The 20,836-nt window shown below is 40.2% G+C and overlaps 1 protein-coding gene across 11 annotated transcripts in view; it reads right to left on the reverse strand.

Moving 5' to 3' along the window:
* Nucleotides 1–19,889, reverse strand: part of SNX14 (sorting nexin 14) — a 75,395-nt gene extending 55,506 nt beyond the window's left edge. For 4 of the 11 annotated variants that reach the window (XR_010836211.1, XM_067011411.1, XM_059083121.2 and 1 more), the window contains exons 1-4: nucleotides 19,284–19,889; nucleotides 4,479–4,599; nucleotides 3,244–3,320; nucleotides 3,084–3,162 (exon numbers count right to left, since the gene is read on the reverse strand). Coding sequence is in view for 10 of the 11 variants with exons in the window: in XM_067011411.1 (XP_066867512.1) it covers nucleotides 3,084–3,162; nucleotides 3,244–3,320; nucleotides 4,479–4,599; nucleotides 19,284–19,423 (417 nt within the window). In the remaining variant the exon portion in view is untranslated. The remainder of the gene's footprint in view (nucleotides 1–3,083; nucleotides 3,163–3,243; nucleotides 3,321–4,478; nucleotides 4,600–19,283) is intronic. The other 7 variants (XM_067011412.1, XM_067011415.1, XM_067011416.1 and 4 more) reach the window with 2 other exon arrangements.
* Nucleotides 19,890–20,836: the final 947 nt, after the last annotated feature.

Below are 20,836 nucleotides of genomic sequence, written 5' to 3' on the forward strand. Positions count from 1 at the left end.
GCCTGGGTGGAGCAGTATAGTTTAATTTATAAAAGGGCTTGTAGCAGTGGGCATTAACTTTAAAAAACACTAGGGAGGGAATGAAACAATACATCTAATCTGACTATATACCTTCTCTGCAGCAGTAATGAAGACTGTGGACGCTCTAAATACTAAGGCAACAAGATTTGTATTTTTTACTAAAAAAGTAAGCATTAGTGATATCACCTGGAAAAATAAGATATATATAGACAGTGTTAGGACACAGAGAGGAGATTAGAAAATTTACCATTAAACATTTCATCTTATTAATATATTATTCCCCCAAATTCAATCAAGAAGCCCTACTAAGTTTACATCCTAAGTAGCTCTTTTCTACAGCTCCACTGTTCAGGTCCTCATCTTCTCATCCCTATATATAGCAATAGCCTCTAAACTAGTCTCCCTCCTTCCAAGCTAGCTCCCCTCCACCCTCCATAAAGCTGCCAAAGTGATCTAAAACATGTATTTGACCACATCACTCCCCTGCATGAAATCCTCAATATATCAAACCACAACATATCAAAGTAAGACAAGTGGCGCTGCACTGATTGTGAAGGGGTGAGAGAAAGCTGCCAGCCCCTGTGACCATCTACTTCCTTTTCACCTCCCACTGCATCCTGTGAGTCACATCTGAAAACTCTAGCTACACAATTTGGAAATCACTGACTTCCGATCAATTAAACTCCTTCAGCGTGGCCTTTTAAGTCTTCTGATTATCTGATTTCTAAAGGGCCATATAAAAATCAGTTAAGAACTAAGGCAGTCCTGGGTTTTAGACTGAGTTCTGCTACCAACGAAGTATGATACCTGAGAAAATTATTAAAACTCTCTAAACCCTTCCTTTGGTAAAACCATCAAATCAATAGCACCTACTTCATAGGTTGTATGATTACATGAATAATGCAAGTACAGTGATTAGTACAATATCTACTATACAGTAAGTGATGGATAAATACTAGCTAATAGAGTCTGGTCTCTTCATTGCCCACATCCTCCTTCGCATTTCACCCTCCAGTTTGCTGAACACTCCACCTTGTTTCAAAGTCTCTCTTTCCTTCCAAAAGCTCTTCCCACACCCTGAAATACCCTTTCCCACACTATCAGGCTGATAAACTTCTAGTTATATTTCCTGACTGCTCCTCTCAAGACTTATGCACTTCTTTCCCTGTGCTAATGATACACCTTGTACATTTCTTCCATTATAGCCTGCATTACATTATATTGCACATGTCTGTTTAAATGGCTATCTCCCCTCCTAGACTGAAGTTCCCAGAAGAAAGGAACCATACCTGATTTCTCTTTTTATTCCTAGGGCCTAGTCCAGTTCCTGGCTACAGCAAGATCTCAGAAAATGTTTTTAAATATTGGAGCTAGAATTTATTGAACACCAATATGTGCCAGGCACTAGGCTAAGAGCTTTACATCAGTTTTTTCAATTTTTAAAAAGGAACGAAGTGTTAAACTACAAATAATACTCTTCTGAGAAGTCTTGTCTTCAACAGACCTCAAATCAGCACTCTCCAATAGAAATATAATGTGAACCACATATATAATTTCAAATTTTCTAGTAGGTATGTTTTTTAAAAAGTAAGAAGAAACAGGTGAAGTTAATTTTATGATATATCTTATTTAACCCAATATAGCCAAAATATTATCATATATGTAATCAACATAAAATATATAATAGGATATTTTACATTTCTTTTTCCTTACTAAGTCCTTAAAATCCAGTACATATTTTACATACACAGCACATCTCAATCTGGACTAACATTTCAAGTGTTTATCAATAGCCGCATGTGGCTAGTGGCCACTATACTGGACAGCACAGTCTTAAATCAGGGAATCTGAAGGATGAAAAAGAGCTTACAGAAGAAATGAAAAAGAAAAATGCCAAGAGTTAAGCATTTATGCAGCATACTTTTAGCCAAAGAAAGATACAAACTGGGAAAAAGGACAATTAAGGCAGGATTCAGATGCCTAATGCTATTCTTCAACTAATCAGCATTCAGTTTAATTCAATACATATCTATCAGGTACCAACAATAGATCTGGCACCTGCACTTGGTGCTGGGAACAAATGAGACCCATTCCCTGCCTTCAAGGACTTGACTGCTTTCTCGGATGGAGAGACCAAGTCTCTCAAAGAAATAACTAAGGGCTTCCCCGGTGGCGCAGTGGTTGAGAGTCCACCTGCCGATGCAGGGGACACGGGTTCGTGCTCCGGTCTGGGAAGATCTCACATGCCGCGGAGCGGCTAGGCCCGTGACCCATGGCCGCTGAGCCTGCGCGTCCGGAGCCTGTGCTCCGCAACGGGAGAGGCCACAACAGTGAGAGGCCCGCGTACCGCAAAAAAAAAAAAAGAAATAACTAAAACATGATATGTTACCAAAAAGGTACATAGAAAATGTGACTGGAACAAAGATAAGAGAACATGCTTTCTATTCCTACACTATGGAGAAACAGTGAAATGTATCTGACTCTCTGCTCAAGTTAGTGTCAAAAATGGGGTCACTATTCAGTAAGATACACATTGGCTCCTTATAGCTCAGGTCTCCTCTGGAATTACAAAATGGTTATTTCTACTGTCCTATAATAAAAATGACAATTTTTTTTTTTCTTTTTTGCTACGCGGGCCTCTCACTGTTGTGGCCTCTCCCGTTGCGGAGCACAGGCTCCGGACGCGCAGGCTCAGCGGCCATGGCTCACGGGCCCAGCCGCTCTGCGGCATGTGGGATCTTCCCGGACCGGGGCACGAACTCGTGTCCCCTGCATCGGCAGGTGGATTCTCAACCACTACACCACCAGGGAAGCCCAAAAATGACAATTTTCATAAGAGGTAAACAATAACTAGATAAACAGTACTTTTTTTGGCTAAAATGTCCATTTCAATTAGACATGGGATCCAAAAACATTTCTAGTTTACCATTCAAGTTGTATAACAACTACCAGCCAAGAATTGATTAGGCAGCATATATTAAAATACTCCATGATTAAACTTTCCATAGGTATTTAATACTTTCTGCTTGGGTATACATAGCAATTTTATTTAAATCAGTTACCTCTGAGAGAGATGCATCAACCTTGGAAGAAATTTTCAGGTCCAGCCATGGCTGGTAGTTCTCAAGTAGCAAGGCAGGTCTAAAGAAAATCATACAGTTAAACTGCTTGAAATTCAAAATGTAACTGGAAGGATCAACAAATTAAAAGTGTTTAACGTACCTATGTCGTTTACATTTCACTTTACCACAAACAGCACAGCTACGACCTTGAGGAAATAATTCCTGAAGTCCTAACTGCTAAAAAAGGGAAATGGGGAGATTTGTCTTTACTTTATGTATCATATTTACTAAAGAGAATCAACTTTCCAAAAGTTGTTAATCAATGTATGAATTCAAAGGACATGATTTTTTTTAAACTAATATCTACTTTAACACTAAAACCATTCTTTATAATAAATAATACTTGCTATACCAAACTGCCAATAGGAAAAAAATACCTAATGAAATGCTTTACAATAACTAAGCCAAATTTTCAAGCTTAAAATTAAAGTCAATTGTTACGCTCACTTACTAAAAAAAAAAAAAATCAAAATCAATCCATATTTGAAAATGATACTCTACAGCAAAGGTATAAGAAAAAACCATTTTCTATTTCTCCAAAACCTTGAATTCAGTGAGGGAGAAGAGGCGTGATAACTAGTAAGCCTCCTGACCAAATACGGGGTATCACTTTCAGCTGTGTTTCCTCTGAGTAGAAGTATCAACCAACCTGAGATGAGGGACTACATCAACTTGGAAAATTTTCAAGGAAGACTTCAAGATATCCCACTCAATCCTGATCTACACACTAGGGACTTTGCCTACCAAAGACAGACTCAATACACTACCACCTTTAGCAAAGTTCAGAAAAGCTAATTATTTTCATTAAAGAAATATTACTGGTTTGTTTCTACGGAGCAAATAAACATTTAGGGAACAATTAGTTCCCTGTTTGTGTCTGTGCCTCAGAATCACCTGGAAGGCTTTTAACAGGTCCTAGTTACAAGGCCCTAACCCAGAACTATTCAATCAAAATCTAGTGGTAGGGCCCAGGAGTCTGTACTTTTTAAAAGATTCCTCAGGTGATCGTACTGTACAACCAACTTTGGAAACCTCTGTTTTAATTCACTGTCCTCATAGTTAATATGCAGTCAAAGGACATTCTAAAATTGTGGAGCCCAATTTTCTGAGAATTTTTTATTTTCTTTCTATAGCTCCTCCTGGGAGACCTATATACTTAAAAAATAAACATATATGCAAATTTCACTTTAAAAATGTTCTGATGTCTTCCATTATTAAATAATAGCAGATGTATTTTTTAAAAATCACTGCTTTAACATGCTTTCATGAACAATATTGAATAGCACAGGGTCATACCTACTGACTCTTTTAAAAGTAAGAACACATATATTTTACCTTGGGTTTGTATTTTATTGTGAAGAATATATTTGGTAAGAGAGAATCAGGTCCTAATGAGCAGTAGAATGTGACAACTCCAGCAACAAACGACCAGAAGATCATTAAAACATGAAGATACCTTAGAAATAAAGGAAGGTAATTATTAGAATCAAAAAAAAGCATATAACACTAATTAGTCCCTTCATTGATTTCACAAGTTTTTAATTAAGCACCTACAATACCAGGCTGAAGCAACTTCTCCAGTCATGATTTTCTGTAATGTATCTACTAACTATAAGAATCACAAAATGTATGCTATCAAATGCATATTTCATTAAAAGTATAAAGAAGTATAAATTCTCAACATTTCATAATTTGGTACCTAGGTTGTCATATTTAGCCAATACCACATTTTTCCAGAATACCTTCTAATGACAGGGTAGTATTCAAACCCCACCAAAATTCTGATTATTTTTCATTAAATCAATTTTACTGAGTGCCCGTTTTGTGCTACATAGTACTGGACTCTAGGGATACAGTAAGGAACAGCACTGCCATGGTCTCTATTTGCATGGAAAACACTATCTGGTAGGTGTAACAGGTAAGTAAGTAAATACAATACAGTGTGATGTGTTCTATACTATGACAGAGAAAGTATGCATGATACAAGAACTCCTCGGGCAAAATATACAACCCAAACTTGAAAAGACAGAAAAACTCTTTTCAGAGAAAGTTGTGTCTGTGGAAAACCTTAAAGAGTGAGTAGGAGAAAACCAACAGAAGAGGACAGGGTAGAGGAAGGAGGGACTGGGGAAGAGGCAGGGGAATTCAAACTGGAGAGAACTACGTGGGCTAAGATCTGAGCACAGTTCCAAGGAAGAAGTGGCCTTGAGATGAATCTAGAAAAGCCAAGGCAAAGCCACATGACACAGTGTCATAGAGTAAGCCATGTTAAGGTGTCTCAATATGGCCAGTCCTCACAGCGCACAGTTCTGACGTGCATACATTTCAGTTGCCAAGACCTTGTGAGACACCAGCCCCCCAACATCACAGTTCAAATTCTAATTACCGTGTCACGGCTGTTAGCTGTGCAAACCGTACAGTACAAACTCTGGTGCTAGCTCTTCAGGCCACAAATCACTACGCAGTGAGAAGAGAATGAAGCCAATCCACAGAGAGAAGCAGGAAAATCTGGGAGGTGAAGAAAGTATTGACAGTATTCCAAACCCTGGTTCTATGTGTCTCTGAGGCCCAGCTACACTCCAGTTCTTTCTGCACTTACATGATCTCCCCATGATTCCCCTCTTTGCCAAACCTAGTGTGAGCTGAGTTTCCTTCATCTACCATCAAGAGTCCTGAGTAATGCCCAGGAGACAATGAAGAGTTTTAGGAAGATTTTAAGAATTTTTAAGAGTTTTAAGAAAAAGAGTAGTATCACCAGATGATCAGTAGACACTCAGGCGGCAATATGGAGAATGGCCTAAACTGGAAACAGGCAGGCTAATTAGAAAGCTGCTGAAGTAATTAATCTAGGAGAGTCTACAGATGGCCTGTACTAGGGAAGAGACTTAGAAATAAAAAGATGCTGACTGTTTTGAGACATCTAGGAGAAAGAATTAAGGGGACTAAGTAGTTGATTAGATGCAAGGAGAAGGGAGAGATTAAAAATCAGTTCCCTTTGGACATGTTGAATTTCAGATATCTCAAGACATGTCAATAACCAGCCAAAAATGGTTGGAACACAAATGTTCCATAATCAGCCAAATTTTGTAGTTTAGATCTCTGCAGAGAATATGGGCCAAGGATAAAGGTTTGGAAATTACCAGCATAAAGATCACTGAAGTCATGGGAATGAATGACATGACCAGGGAAAAGCTGCAGAATGAAAAAAGAAGAGAACATAATACATTTAAGAAATAAGCAGAACAAGAGGAATCCGTAAAGGAATCTAGTAATTAGAAGAGTTGAGAAGACAACCGGGGATCAAGTCAAAACAGCTGTCAAGATAAAAAAAGAAAGAAAGCATTTCAACAGAGATGAAGTAGTTAATATGATCAAAGAGTTGTAAAATAAAGTGAGACAGATTGAGAAGTGTCCGTCAGTTTTAGCAACAAGAGAGCTACTGATGAACTAGGCAATAGTAGAATGGTAAAGGACGGCAGTGGATTGAAGAGAGGTAGGGAAGTGGAACTGCTACATGTGAATAATTCTCTTTTTAAAGGAAAGAAGAGCTAAGGTGTTAGCTGGAGAGGGACAATGAGGAAAGGGTGTTTAGAAAAACCTGATCATATTTAAATGTTAATAGGAGAGAAGGAGAAAAGAGAGAAGAAGGTAGGAGAGAAAAGGTAACTTGAGAGAATCATTTTCTCCTAGAGAAGATAGGGGTAGTTGGGATTCAGAGCCAAAATAGAAGAAATCGTTGTAACAGGAAGAGATACCTCCTCCCCAATACCACAGAGAAAGAAGAGATTGATGAGAATGGAGTCAAACCTGTCGGTTTCAAAACAGGAATTTATGACGGCCTTTAGGTGAAACAGGAGATGCTGGCGAAGGTGGCAAGAACAGAAGTTCTAGAAGACTGGGGAAGTTCTGAAACAGCTGCTGGGAAGAAGTAAAGAGAAGGGTATCCTGGGGAACTGCTGAGCAGTACTGAATGAAGAGTTAAATTTACAGGTGTGGGATCTTCTCTAGCAACATTCAGTAACCAGGATATAAACACTAAAAAAAACAAGCAACATCACTGATCCAAGATTCGGAGTTTGTCAGGTGAGTGGAATGTAAGGAAAGAGAGTCAAAGATACTGGCAATAGAGTGGTTGAAGTGACAGGCAATGCAATCTAAGCTAGACTGACTCCAAACTACATAGGAAAGTAAGTGACAACACAAGAGGGACAGTGGATAGGAAGAAGGCAGAGAATCGGGAGGCTGAGAAAGGCAGGCTTTTCCGAATGAGAGAAGCAGGCACTGGTTAGCAAGCGGGAGGTTTGATTTTTAAGATTTCACAGGTAGAACACTTTCTCGTGATAACCAGGGCCACCATATGGTGGTCCAAGTGGGAGACTGTACAGGAGTCACCTCAAGATAGACTAGCACATTTGATGGGCTACTTGCACAAACACTGAAGTCACCTAGAATGATGGCAGAATTTAAAATGGAGAGAAAGTCTATAAAAACCAAAAGCTTATAGTACAAGTGACCTGGAGATCAGTGAGAAAACAGACAGATGGTATATGTTTCAAAGGAGTAAGAGACTTCTATTTCCTTGACAGAATAATTTGTACCAGACTTGCCTTCCCACCATAAACAACTATGAAACTGAACAAAACATGTGCAGAAACTGCTTTTAGGCACTGGATAACAGGCAACATACAGCAACAGAATCTTTAAGAGAAGGGAAGCACACAAGTGAGTTCCACATTGATCCCAGTTCTTTGACTGGGGACAACTGCCCAAGTGCAGCATGGAATAGAAAAGGTTACAGAAGATATTGTGAAGATCTGGGATTTCAGAAATGGGGAATAAAGCACCAAGTAGTAAGAAGGTGAAGACAGATGATTAAAGACGCTTACGTATTATAGACAGTGACCAAGTAAGCGCAAGAGCTGTGAGACAAAGGCTGTACCACCCAATTAGATGAAACTGCCTGGTCTCCAGGCTTCCAGGGCAATTCTATACTTGAGAAACATCCACTACATACCGATTATTAAATGCTCTCACTCAGCACTTAAAAAACATAAACATGGTTACTATTCACTCAAAAAACTGCTATGGCTTAATGTTGCCTGCAGGATGAAACACAAACCCCTTAAACCTTTATGGTCCCTTTCAAGCTGACCCCAACCCACCTTTCTACTCTTATTTCTTCTCATTCCTTTATACAAAGCTTCACTCCAACCAATACCATAATTGACATCAAGTTTTAAAGAACCATTAAGTCTGGAAACTAACTCAATAGGTTATACAGGTATTCACAGAGGAAATTATGAAATTCATGTCCATAGCCACTTACTGAAAATCATTTTGAGCCGGAGAGCTATGACTCAGAATTCAGAACTTTTAGGATTCTTGAACAGTTTTATAGCATATATTTCATAAATAACATAATGTAATATGTTAATGAGGTCTGATACAGTACTCCATAATCAGATATTAATATTTCTGCAGCAAAACATATAAACAATAAATAAATGTCAGAAATAAATACTATAAATAGTCTCATGTCTATTGAGATCAGGTTTTGTTATCAAGTGCCAAACCTAGGGGAAAAGTTACTTCTAGCTTTTCTGATCTCAGAATTACAGATTAGGAATTGTAGACCTATGCTTAGACTGAATGACAATAAACACTACATGCAATATGTATACTGCTATAACTAGGGCAAGCAATAACTAAGGCATTACTTAACAAGGAAATCTTTAGCATTAAATGCATTAATCCTGTTGTTCTCAACCAAGGGTGAGCTCACTGCCCAGGGGACATGTGGCAGCATACGGAGACATTCTGATAGTCACAACTGTAGGGAGAGGAAGGGGAGTGTGGCAAGTACGTCACACGACTAGAGGGCAGGACTCTGCTAAATATCTTACAGTGCACAGGACAGCCCCCCACAGCAAGGAATTATCTGACCCAAATTATCAACAGTGTTGAGGCTGAGAAACCTCGCATTAATCAGACAAAGAAATGCTGAAAAACCATCAAGCTAAGCGTTCAGAAGGATGGGGGGGAAAATGCAAATCCAAACACATTAAAAGGAAGGAAACACTAAAGAGAAGAACAGAAATCAATAATGTAGACAATAATGATAACACAAAAAAGAAAATTAAGCTGGTTCTTTGGAAAAACTAATAAAATAAGCAAACCTCTAACTGGATACTACTGAAAGTTTTAGGGCACCAATAATTACTCTAAAAACCGATAATTAAGAGAAAAGTGTAAGTACTTAACCCACTTTTCCAATTTGAGATGTACTTCATTGTAACGAAATAGACCTAATGGAGGATGGAGTAAAGCAATTTTATACACACACAAGAATTTTTTTTAAATTAATTAATTAATTATTTATTTATTTTTGGCTGTGTTGGATCTTCGTTTCTGTGCAAGGGCTTTCTCCAGTTGCAGCAAGCAGGGGCCACTCTTCATCGTGATGCGTGGGCCTCTCACTGTCGCGGCCTCTCTTGTTGCGGAGCACAGTCTCCAGACGCGCAGGCTCAGTAGTTGTGGCTCACGGGCCTAGTTGCTCCACGGCATGTGGGATCTTCCCAGACCAGGGCTCGAACCCGTGTCCCCTGCATCAGCAGGCAGATTCTCAACCACTGTGCCACCAGGCAAGCCCTACACAAGAATTTAAACTAAAAACTACAGAAGGAATGAAAGAGTACAAAATCATCATGTTGCATCCTATAATGAAGTAACTGATTCAGGGAGTAAATAAACAGTGAAACCAAAGAGAAAGTTTGTTGGGCAGTTGTCACCACCTGAATCCACAAAGTGAGGCAACTCCATCTAATGTGGAGTTATCCTCTGATGTGATATAACAGGATGTACACAGCATCAGTGAAGTACTCTTGCACCAAATAAATAAATAAAAATCTAAATCTAATGGAGCCTATAAATCTAACTCCCTGTCTACAAAAAATATAAAGGTGCAGGTGAGAGTAAAAAAGAAGACACCACAAGGAAACTATCAGCAAAATCCAAGGTGTGAACAAATGACTCAGCTTCTTCAACAACTCAATAGCAAGGAGGAAAAAAAAGAGTGGATGAGGAGGAGTGTTCTAGATTAGGGTTGACAAACTATGGCTTATGGATAGCCCTCAAGCTAAGAAAGAGTTTTACATTTTTAAAGGGCTCTTTTAAAAAATAATATGGGGCCTTCCCTAGTGGTGCAGAGGTTAAGAATCCTTCCACTAACGCAGGGGACACAGGTTCAAGCCCTGGTCCGGGAAGATCCCACATGCCACGGAGTAACTAAGCCAGTGAGCCACAACTACTGAAGCCTGCACTCTAGAGCCTGTGCTCTGCAACAAGAGAAGCCACCGCAGTGAGAAGGCCGCATACCACAATGAAGAGCAGCCCGCGCTCGCTGCAACTAGAGAAACCCCATGCGCAGCAACGAAGACCCAATACAGCCAAAAATAAATAAATAAATAAGATAAATTTTTAAAATAATAATATGGGACAGAGACCTGATGTTGCTTGCAAAGCCGAAAATATTTTCTCTGACACTTTACAGAAAAAGTTTGCCAACTCCTGTTCTAGATTATAAGATATTTACAAAAGTTTAAGAAATGCATCAACTACATACAATGAGTGGACCTAGCTTAGATTCTGATTAGAACAAAGGCACTACAAATTTTTTTTTATAAATTTATTTTTTATTTTTGGCTGCGTTGGGTCTTTGTTGCTACGTGGGCTTTCTCTAGTTGCAGTGAGCAGGGTCTACTCTTCATTGCGGTGTGCGGGCTTCTCATTGCGGTGGCTTCTCTTATTGCGGAGCACAGGCTCTAGGTGCGCAGGCTCCAGTAGTTGTGGCTCGTGGGCTCTAGAACGCGGCTCAGTAGTTGTGGCACACGGGCTTAGTTGCTCTGCAGCATGTGGGATCTTCCTGGACCAGGGCTTGAACCCATGTCCCATGCATTGGCAGGTGGATCCTTAACCACTGCGCCACCAGGGAAGCCCCTACAAATTTTTATATAATTAGGAAAATTTGATTATGGACTGGTTATTAGAAGACATTAAGAATTATTGTTAATTTTGTAAGGTCATGGTTTTGTGTAGAATAATTTACTTTTTAAGGGAGGAAGGTTAGACTTTTTTAAGACATTGATGGTTACTGAAGCTGAGTAATGGGTGCTTGGAGGTTCCCTGCATTCTCTTTTTTCTATATATGCTTGGAAATTTTCAAAACCAAAAGTTAAAAAGACAAGGTTTTAGCAAGACAGATGAGGGAATTAAAAAAAAAAAGAGGAGACAAATATACAATACAGAATGAAAAAGAGATAATCATAGCTATAACTGAAATGAAGAGTAAGACTATAAACAACTATATGTATGCTCATAAATTAGATAACCTATATGACATAAATTTTTAGAAAAAGACAAAAATGCCAGAAATTAGGAAGTGAAGAACTTGAATAGACCAATTATCATTAGAGGAATTAAAATATAATCAGAGACCAGACTATAAAAAAAAGACCACTGGCCCAAATGGTTTTACCAAACTTTCATAAAACAGATAATCTCTACTTTATACAGACTGCTTTCAGGGGGAAAAAATGAGAAAAAGCTGCTAATTTTAAAGGATTAATATAATTTTAATTCCCCAACCTGATAAAGATAATATAAGCAAATCATTAGGTCTATTTTACTTATTAATATAGATATGAAGTACTAAGTAAAATATTAGTTAACTAAAACTAGCAGTATATCATAAAATAAAGAATAATACCATAAGAAAGGCTTTTTTTTTTTTTTTTTTTGCGGTACGCGGGCCTCTCACTGTTGTGGCCTCTCCCGTTGTGGGGCACAGGCTCCGAACGCGCAGGCGCAGCGGCCACGGCTCACGGGCCCAGCCGCTCTGCGGCACGTGGGATCTTCCCGGACCAGGGCACGAACCCGCATCCCCTGCATCGGCAGGTGGACTCTCAACCACTGCGCCACCAGGGAAGTCCCAGAAAGGCATATTTTTAAACAGTTCAATATCTGTAAATTTACACCATCATGAACTAAAGGAGAAAAAAAAAAAATCAAAACAATGAAGCCTCTTGACCTAACTACTAGTTTACAGGGAACACAGAGGGAAAAGAACATGCCCCAAAACACTACAGGGATGCAATCAGCAAAAGCCAGACTGTGGAAAACTCTACAGAACAAATGGCCAGTTTCCTCAACAAATAAATTACAAGGTTAAAAAAAGGGAGGGAGGAGGGAAGGCAACATTCAGATTAAAAGATCATATTTGGATCTTATTTAATTAACTGTAAAAAGCTGTTTATAAGTAAGATTCATTACGGATGGAGTAATGGATAGACAGACACACAATAAAGCATATAAAAAGACAGTAAAATGTTTGAAAGCAAACTTGTGGTCACCAAAGGGGAAACACGGGCGAAGGGATAACTCAGGAGCTTGGGGTGAACATACACACAGTACTGTATATAAGATCGATAACCGGGGCTTCCCTAGTGGCACAGTGGTTGAGAGTCCGCCTGCTGATGCAGGGGACGCGGGTTCGTGCCCCGGTCCGGGAAGATTCCCACATGCCGCGGAGCGACTGGGCCCGTGAGCCATGGCCACTGAGCTTGCGCGTCCAGAGCCTGTGCTCCGCAACGGGAGGGGCCTCGACGGTGAGAGGCCCGCGTACCGCAAAAAAAAAAAAAAAAAAAAAAAAAAAAAAAAAAAGATAGATAACCAACAAGGACCTACTGTATAGCACAGGGAACTCTACTCAATATTCTGTGATAACCTATATGAGAAAAGGATCTAAAAAAGAATGAATATATGTATAAATATAACTGAATCACTTTGCTGTACACCTGAAACTAGCACAACACTGTGAATCAACTATGCTCCAATAAAAAAAATATGTAAAATGTTAATGTAAAATCTAGGCAAAACATAATTGGTCGTTTACCGTAAATTTCAACATTGCTATATGTTTATCATAAAATGTTGGAGGGTAAAGCTCTAACAAATTCGGGGAAATCTGAACACTGAATAGATATTTAAGGATGCTAAAAAATTAGGTTTTTTAAAATGTGAAATGGTATTGTGGTTACGTAGAAAAAAAGCTCCCATCTGTTAGAGATACATACTGAAATGTTTAATGTTTGCTGATAGAATATGTCATGTGGAATTTCCTTCAAAATAATTGGGGGAGGGGGTGATAGTGGACTTTGAGCTGATCATTTTTGAAGCTGGGTGATAGGTATTTACAGGTTTCATTGTACTATTCTATTTTTATTTTGTGCTTTAAGTTTTCCATAATAAAGTTTTTAAATGACAAAAAAAGCTATTAAAAGGACATCAGAACAGATCTGAATGGAGAAAGATTATGTTCATGGATGAAACCATTAAATACAGTTAGCTTATCAATTCTACCCAGATTAATTTACAAATTAAATAAAAACTGTGCAAATTCTTTGCCCTCCTCACATCAAAAGCAGGAGCCTAATTTCCTTCCCCTTGAATAGAGGCTGGCCTTAATAACTCACTCCTAACCATAAGAATGTGGCAGAAGTGAAGATGCCTAACTGCCTAATTTCCAAAGATAGGTCATAAAAAAGATACAGTTTCCACCAGAATCTCTTTCTCAGGATACTCACCCTTGTAACCCAGCACCAGGTTGGGAAAAAAGCCACACGTGAAGGCCATATGTACGTGTTCTGGCCTACAACCCAGCTGTATATAAAAACAGACTACAAAACTATAATAATGTCTTCTGGCTTCCCTGGTGGCACAGTGGTTGAGAAATCGCCTGCCAATGCAGGGGACACGGGTTCGTGCCCCGGTCCGGGACGATCCCAAATGCCGCGGATCGGCTGGGCCCGTGCGCCATGGCCATTGAGCCTGCGCGTCCGGAGCCTGCGCTCCGCAACGGGAGAGGCCACAACAGTGAGAGGCTCGCCTACCGAGAAAAAAAACAAACAAAACTATAATACTGTCATTTAAAAAAAAATTTGGTACTGTTGTAGAAAGAGAAAAAATAGACAAAAGAAACAGAATATACAGTGAAAGACCCACTTAGTTTGGAAATAACACTGTAGAGTCTGTCTGGGTTCTAATTCTAGCTATGACATAATGCAAATTACTTAATCTCTCTGACTCTTGCTTGGGCCTCTATAATATGGGGTAATAATAATAATACCTAACTCATAGGGTTGTTATGATGATTAAATAAGTTCATAAAAGTACTTGGAAAAGCCTGTCTTAATACTAAGTTAAGGGGCTTCCCTAGTGGCACTGAGGTTAAGAATCCACGTGTCAATGCAGGGGACATGGGTTCGAGCCCTGGTCCGGGAAGATCCCACATGTCACGGAGCAACATAAGCCCATGAGCCACAACTACTGAAGCCCGTGTGCCTAGAGCCCGTGCTCCGCAACAAGCGAAGCCACTACAATGAGAAGCTAGCTCGTGCACCACAATGAAGAGTAGCCCCCGCTCACCGAAACTAGAGAAAGCCCGCGCACAGCAACAAAGACCCAACGCAGCCAAAAGAATAAATAAATAAATAATTTTTTTTAATACTAAGTTAAGTTTATGTAAGACAGTTTTGGTAATCTGAAAAGTAATAAAGAAAATAATACTAAAACATTAAGCAGGCTCCATATATAGAAGAAGGCTATATATATATATATATATATATATACAGAAAAAAATCGCAATTTATAAAATAAAATTGTAAACTGCAGGTAAAAGTGACTAGAATGTTTAACAGTAGTCAACTCTGAATGGTAAATTTATGAGTGATTTTTAACGTCTTCTTTATATTTCTATTTTCTGACTTCTGTACAGTTTATATGAGTCAATGTTATTTAGAAAGTTATCAATAATAAGTATTTTTTCTTAACAATGTCTTTTTAAAAAGTCTGGGCTTCTAAATCAGAATGATCTACATTAGAATCCCATTTTGCTACTATCTATGAGCCTGAGAAAGTTATTGAACAACTAACTCTAGGCTTCAGTTTGCTTATTTGTAAAATGAGGCTAATCAAGGACCTGCAAATTAAAACTAAATGAGCTACCACTATATGCTCACTAAAATGGCTAAATTAAGCCTATAAACCATATCAGACAGAACTGTAAAACATTTCTGGCAAGAGTAAAATTGGTATAACCACTTTGGAAAACTGTCTGGCAGTACCTACTAAAGTTAAACAAATGTATATACTATGATTAAGCATTTTCATTTATGGGTATATAAACCCAAAAGCAATAAGTACATATGTCTATCAAAAGAAATATATATTAGGATATTCACAGCAGCATTATTCATAATAGCCAAAGACTGTAAACAATTCGAATGCCTTTCAAAAGAATGGACAAAGTGTGGCATAGTTTCAATGGAATACGACACAATAACAAAAAAGAATAACTACTGATATATGCAACAATATGGATAAATCTCAAAAGGAGAGTTGAGAACAAGGAACCAGATACAAGAAGACCATATGATTCCATTAATATGAAGTTCAAAAACAACAAAACTGATACATGACAAGGAGAAGGTTATTGACAAGGGAGCCTACTAGGGTGCTAAAAATGTTTTACATCTTGATCTGAGTGGTGGTTACATGGGGAGCCATATTTTAAAATTCACAGAACTATACAATTATGTATGTGTTATACACTTTTCTGTAAGTTATATCTCATAAAAACAAACTCACTGAGGCTAGTAATAGTACCTACTTCACAGTGTTATGAGGATAAATAAGACAAAAATAACTGCTAACATTTAATAAGAGCACATGTGCTGAGCACCATTCTAAGCACTTTCCATGTGTTAACCCACTTAACTCATCAAAGTAACCGTATAATGTAGGTACTAGTATTATGCCAATTTTACAGATTACGGGACTGGGACAGATAAAAATTAGATTACTTATCCAAAGTCATATAACTAGTTAACGGAGGAGTCAGAATAAAATTCTTACAATCAAGCTTCAGATTCAAAACTTTCAACCACATCAATAAATTGCCTCAATAATAAATGAAGGGGACCTCCCTGGTGGCGAAGTGGATAAAAGACTCCATGTTCCCAATGCAGGGGGCCCAGGTTCAATCCCTGGTCAGAGAACTAGATCCCACATGCATGCCGCAACTAAGGAGCTGGCGAGCTGCAACTAAGGAGCCCACCTGCCGCAACTAAGACCTGGTGCAACCAAAAATAAATAAATATTTTTTTAAAAAACCTCAATTACAGCTAAACGCTAGGAAAAAATCTATACCAAAAATAATAATAATAAATGAAAACTCTTAACACAATACCTGAGCCAAAGTACTCACAAAGTGTTATCTATTATAACTATTACCATTATTATTAGGATTAACTTAAAATGTTCCTAATTATAATACTCAAATATTCAATCCTATGATTCACCAATAAATCTATATATAATTGTATCTATGCTCTTAATTTAACCCAATACTGCAAAATTGATATCATAATTTGAAATATATAAAGTATGTTACTCTACTCTTCCCATAAATCAGTTACAATGGTCCAAAGGTTATATCCATTTATCGTTCCACAGATAAGATTCATAATTTTAATACATATTGAAAGATAATTTTATATGCTAAATAACACTTTGAGAGTTCTTTAGCAGTTAAAGTTTCAAGACAACTAGAGAAAAAATTAATTTCAAAAAGAGTATTAGTCCAGAGCTTCCCTGGTGGTGCAGTGGTTAAGAATCCGCCTGCCAATGCAGGGGACACGGGTTAGAGCCCTGATCCAGGAAGATCCCACATGCTGCGGAGCATCTAAGCCCGTGCGCCACAACTACTGAGCCTGCGCTCTAGAGCTCGCGAGCCACAACTACTGAGCCCACACGCTGCAACTACTGAAGCCCACATGCCTAGAGCCCAAGCTCTGCAACAAGAGAAGCCACCGCAATGAGAAGCCTGTGCACTGCAACTAACAGTAGCCCCTGCTCATCACAACTAGAGAAAGCCTGTGCAGCAACGAAGACCCAACACAGCCAAAAAAAAAAAAAAGAGAGAGTATTAGTATAAGTTTAACCATAATAACCAGGGGAGTTTTTGTTTGGTTGGGTTTTTTTGTGTGTGTTTTGTTTTTTGTGTTTTGTTGTTTTTGTGTGTGTGTTTTGTGGGTTTTTTTGGAGGGGTTTTTTTTTTGGCTGTGCCAGGTGGCTTGTGGGATTTTTTTTTTTAACTTTTTATTTTATATTGGCATATAGTTGATTAACAATGTTGTGATAGTTTCAGGTGTACAGCAAAGTGATTCAGTTATACATATACATGTATCCACTCTTTTTCATATTCTTTCCCCATTTAGGTTGTTACATAGTATTGAGCAGAGTTCCCTGTGATATACAGCAAGTCCCTGTTGGTTATCCATTTTAAATGTTGCAGTGGATCTTAATTCCCCGACCAAGGATCGAACCCAGACCCCCAGCAGTGGAAGCGCGGAGTCCTAACCACTGGACTGCCAGGGAATTCCCAACCAGGGGAGATTTTAAACTGAAAATTTCTTTTAAAGTTATTTCTAAAAATTAACTGGTGAAATGCCTGTACAGAAATCGTTTGCTGAACATATGTACGAAGCATATCTTCTCATTTTTTTCTAGTTCCATAGTTATGTCCCCAATGTTTTCTGTATTATATACACATACATATATATTTTTAAATTTCTGAATAGATGTGCCATGTATGCAAAAACAATTTCATTCATAAATCCAACCACTGAGAGATAACACTTACGTGTTATTTCCTTCTTTCTTTGCATAACGCAAATACAGGGTACAGAGATCAGATGCTATACAGACCTGACGATATCCTATGACTCCTTAACAACATAGAACACTGGATGCCACGATTAGGTTGGAAATCTAGTTAAACCTGCTCCTACGTAGTTGCCCTACTTTAGAGATCTTAACTGACCCGGCTCCCAAAGAAGACAGGTAAGAATCCCTGGACAAAACTTAATAATCGTATAAAGCTGACATGTTTTTCAGACTAAACCTGTTAATCTGGCTTGAAATACCTTCCAGATGAGAAAGCAAGTAAGTACTTAATATTTTCCACTCTTTTAAGGATTCCACTTCTTCCATACTCTTACAATCAAACATCTTGCCATCACAATCAAAGTACATTTGCCAGTAATATCAATCTCTGTTTAAACCTAATATTATATAAACCCAGAGTCAACTAATAAGAAAGCAAAGAGGCCAGGGAAGAAACCCAACTTCAACACAGTCACAGGAAACGGTTATCTTAGAGCAAAATTAAACTACCAAATTTCTTGTGAATGCTTCCCCGTTCCTATCCTTGGGGATTAACTACTTCCAGATAAAGAGTAAGGATGGCTGCACGCTCGAAACATCAGAGGAAACAGCATGCAGATGCTGCCGCTGACAACTGTCTCAGATTTCTTTCCACCGAAAGCAAATCTGAAGATAATTCTAAAGGAACATTTCTCAACTACTACCTATATCATCGCTACCGTTTCTAGAAAATCTACCAGTTTATTTCAGGGGCAGAACCTTCCGTTTTCAAAATGTCAACTAAATTTACCAATTTTACTTTTCAGTCTTCCCTTTAAAACTATTCTAGAGATGATGGTACTATTCTGCTTTCTGACTTGGGTTCAGCAAATCTTTACGACCTTTTGTTGTAACCAACAACACTGTGGGAAAAGCCGTGATCGACTGTGATCTATATTGTAGGTGGGCGTGAGAGCTAGGGGAGTCCGTCTAAACCTGCGAGTGCGACAGGACCTTGCACCCTCCTCCATCAGCTGACCATACCGCCCGGACAGATTTCATTCTGAAAAGCACCGTTGATGGAGGCCCAGGTTTTAAGAAATGGGTGAAAACAAGGGACGAATGGGGTCCGGGTGGCTGAGGAGGCGAGGCCTTGGGAGAGGGGGTACTCGAGCCCACCCCCGCCCGCACTTCCGGGCTCCGGCGCCCAGCCCGGCTTCCCCGAGCCGCTCTCCCCAGAGGCCCCGCAGGCGGCCCCACGTCCCGCAGCTGCGCAGCCCGACGTTCTCCGCACAGCGATGCAACGCGGCCTGCGTCCGCAGTTTCGGAGGAGAGCTACCATCTGTCCCCCGCCCGGCTGGCTCGGCGCCGCCGCGTTACCTGTTGAGGAGCAGGGAGGCGGCGCTGAGGCAGAGCAGCAGGAAGCAGAACATCGGGTACTGGCGACAGATCTCGCGTCCTACGTCCAGCCGCAGACGCTGCTTCAGCTTCTCTCCCAACATCCGCACCCAGGGCGCCATCTCCGTTGGCGTGGCTGAAGCTGCACTACAGACTGAGGCTGAGGTCGAGGCGACCTCCCATCAACCTCCCGCGTCTCCGCCACCGGGCCGGGCAGCGGACCCAGACCGCCGGCGACCAGCGGACGGTCCGCCGGCTGCAGCTGCCCAAAGCCCCCGCCCACATGGCCCGCCGCGCATGCGCGGCCACGCCCCCATCCGCCTGAGGTTCAGCCGTACGACTTTTCCACCGTCACCCCGCGCAAGGCCTGTTGGTCCCGCTGCTCAGCCCCCGGGCCAGAGCGGCGCGCCGGCCTCTGGTGGAGGGTCCCATTCCCCAGCGACCGGCCCTTTTCGGACATCGGGGGGAAGCTGCAGCACCCAGTAACCGCCTGTATTGCGAAAGAGAGACAGAAGGTTGTGCCCGAGCACAGGAGAAACCGCAGCCACCCGCAGCCATCGGGCCCTGCCTGCGGGACTCCCTGAGCTCGCGGGCCGCTGGGGACTGTAGTCTTTGTGACGCGCCCCCCAGCACTCTCCACGCCTCCTCTCCGTAAGCTCAGCTCTACGTGGGGACAGGTCCATGACGCCCAAAGGGGAGGAGGGGGGAACACCTCTCAGTCCGTATTTTGCACGGGCCGCGCGCGGGTGAGTAAAACAACCCTGGAACACGGAAGAGTCAAACCCACCGGGACGCCAGCCCTGCGAAAAAGCATCTTTTACGTGCTCACGGGCAAGGCAGACCTCAGTTCACTACAGCCCCGTGGGCCTAACCAGAACCCAGGTGTTTGGATGAGGCAGCTTGAAAGGTTAGGTTGAATACCTATTGTAGAGTGTCCTGCGGCTTTCGCTTTACTAAGGCATCACATTTCTAAATTTTAATTTCCGTATTCTCCACTGCTTTGACAGATGCAGGAAGACGGTATCGTAATAATAAGTAAAATTTACTTAGGCGGCGCGCTAAGCACTTTAATTTAACCTTCACACATTCACCTCCGGATAGAGGCACTCTGGTTTTTCCCATTTTACAGCTAGATTACTGACATTACTGAGGCGGAGAGGAACTTGCTCAGAATCATACTGCTAGCGAACCCGGGGTTGGAAGCCATTCTAACCCCAGAGCCTTGTTATGCTGTCTTTTCTCTTTCTTAGTATCTTACCCTCCAAAGTGCGGAGACGGGTTCAGAAATGATTTTCTGAAAACATAAAAACCATGTTGTATGGACAGTTTAATGAATATTTTCCCATGTTATTATTCCGAATACATGGACCATCTTTATGCATTATTTTCCTTCAGAATGTACCATCCTTTATTCTATTAATGCCATTTAATTTCATTGATATTATGATTATTAGCACCCTGGATCACACATTATACACATTTCTAATAATTTCTTTAGGATCAACGTCAGTACAATTGCTGGATCAAAGAGTAAG

The sequence above is a fragment of the Kogia breviceps genome, chromosome 13, assembly GCF_026419965.1.
Source record: "Kogia breviceps isolate mKogBre1 chromosome 13, mKogBre1 haplotype 1, whole genome shotgun sequence".
Lineage (NCBI taxonomy): Eukaryota > Metazoa > Chordata > Mammalia > Artiodactyla > Physeteridae > Kogia > Kogia breviceps.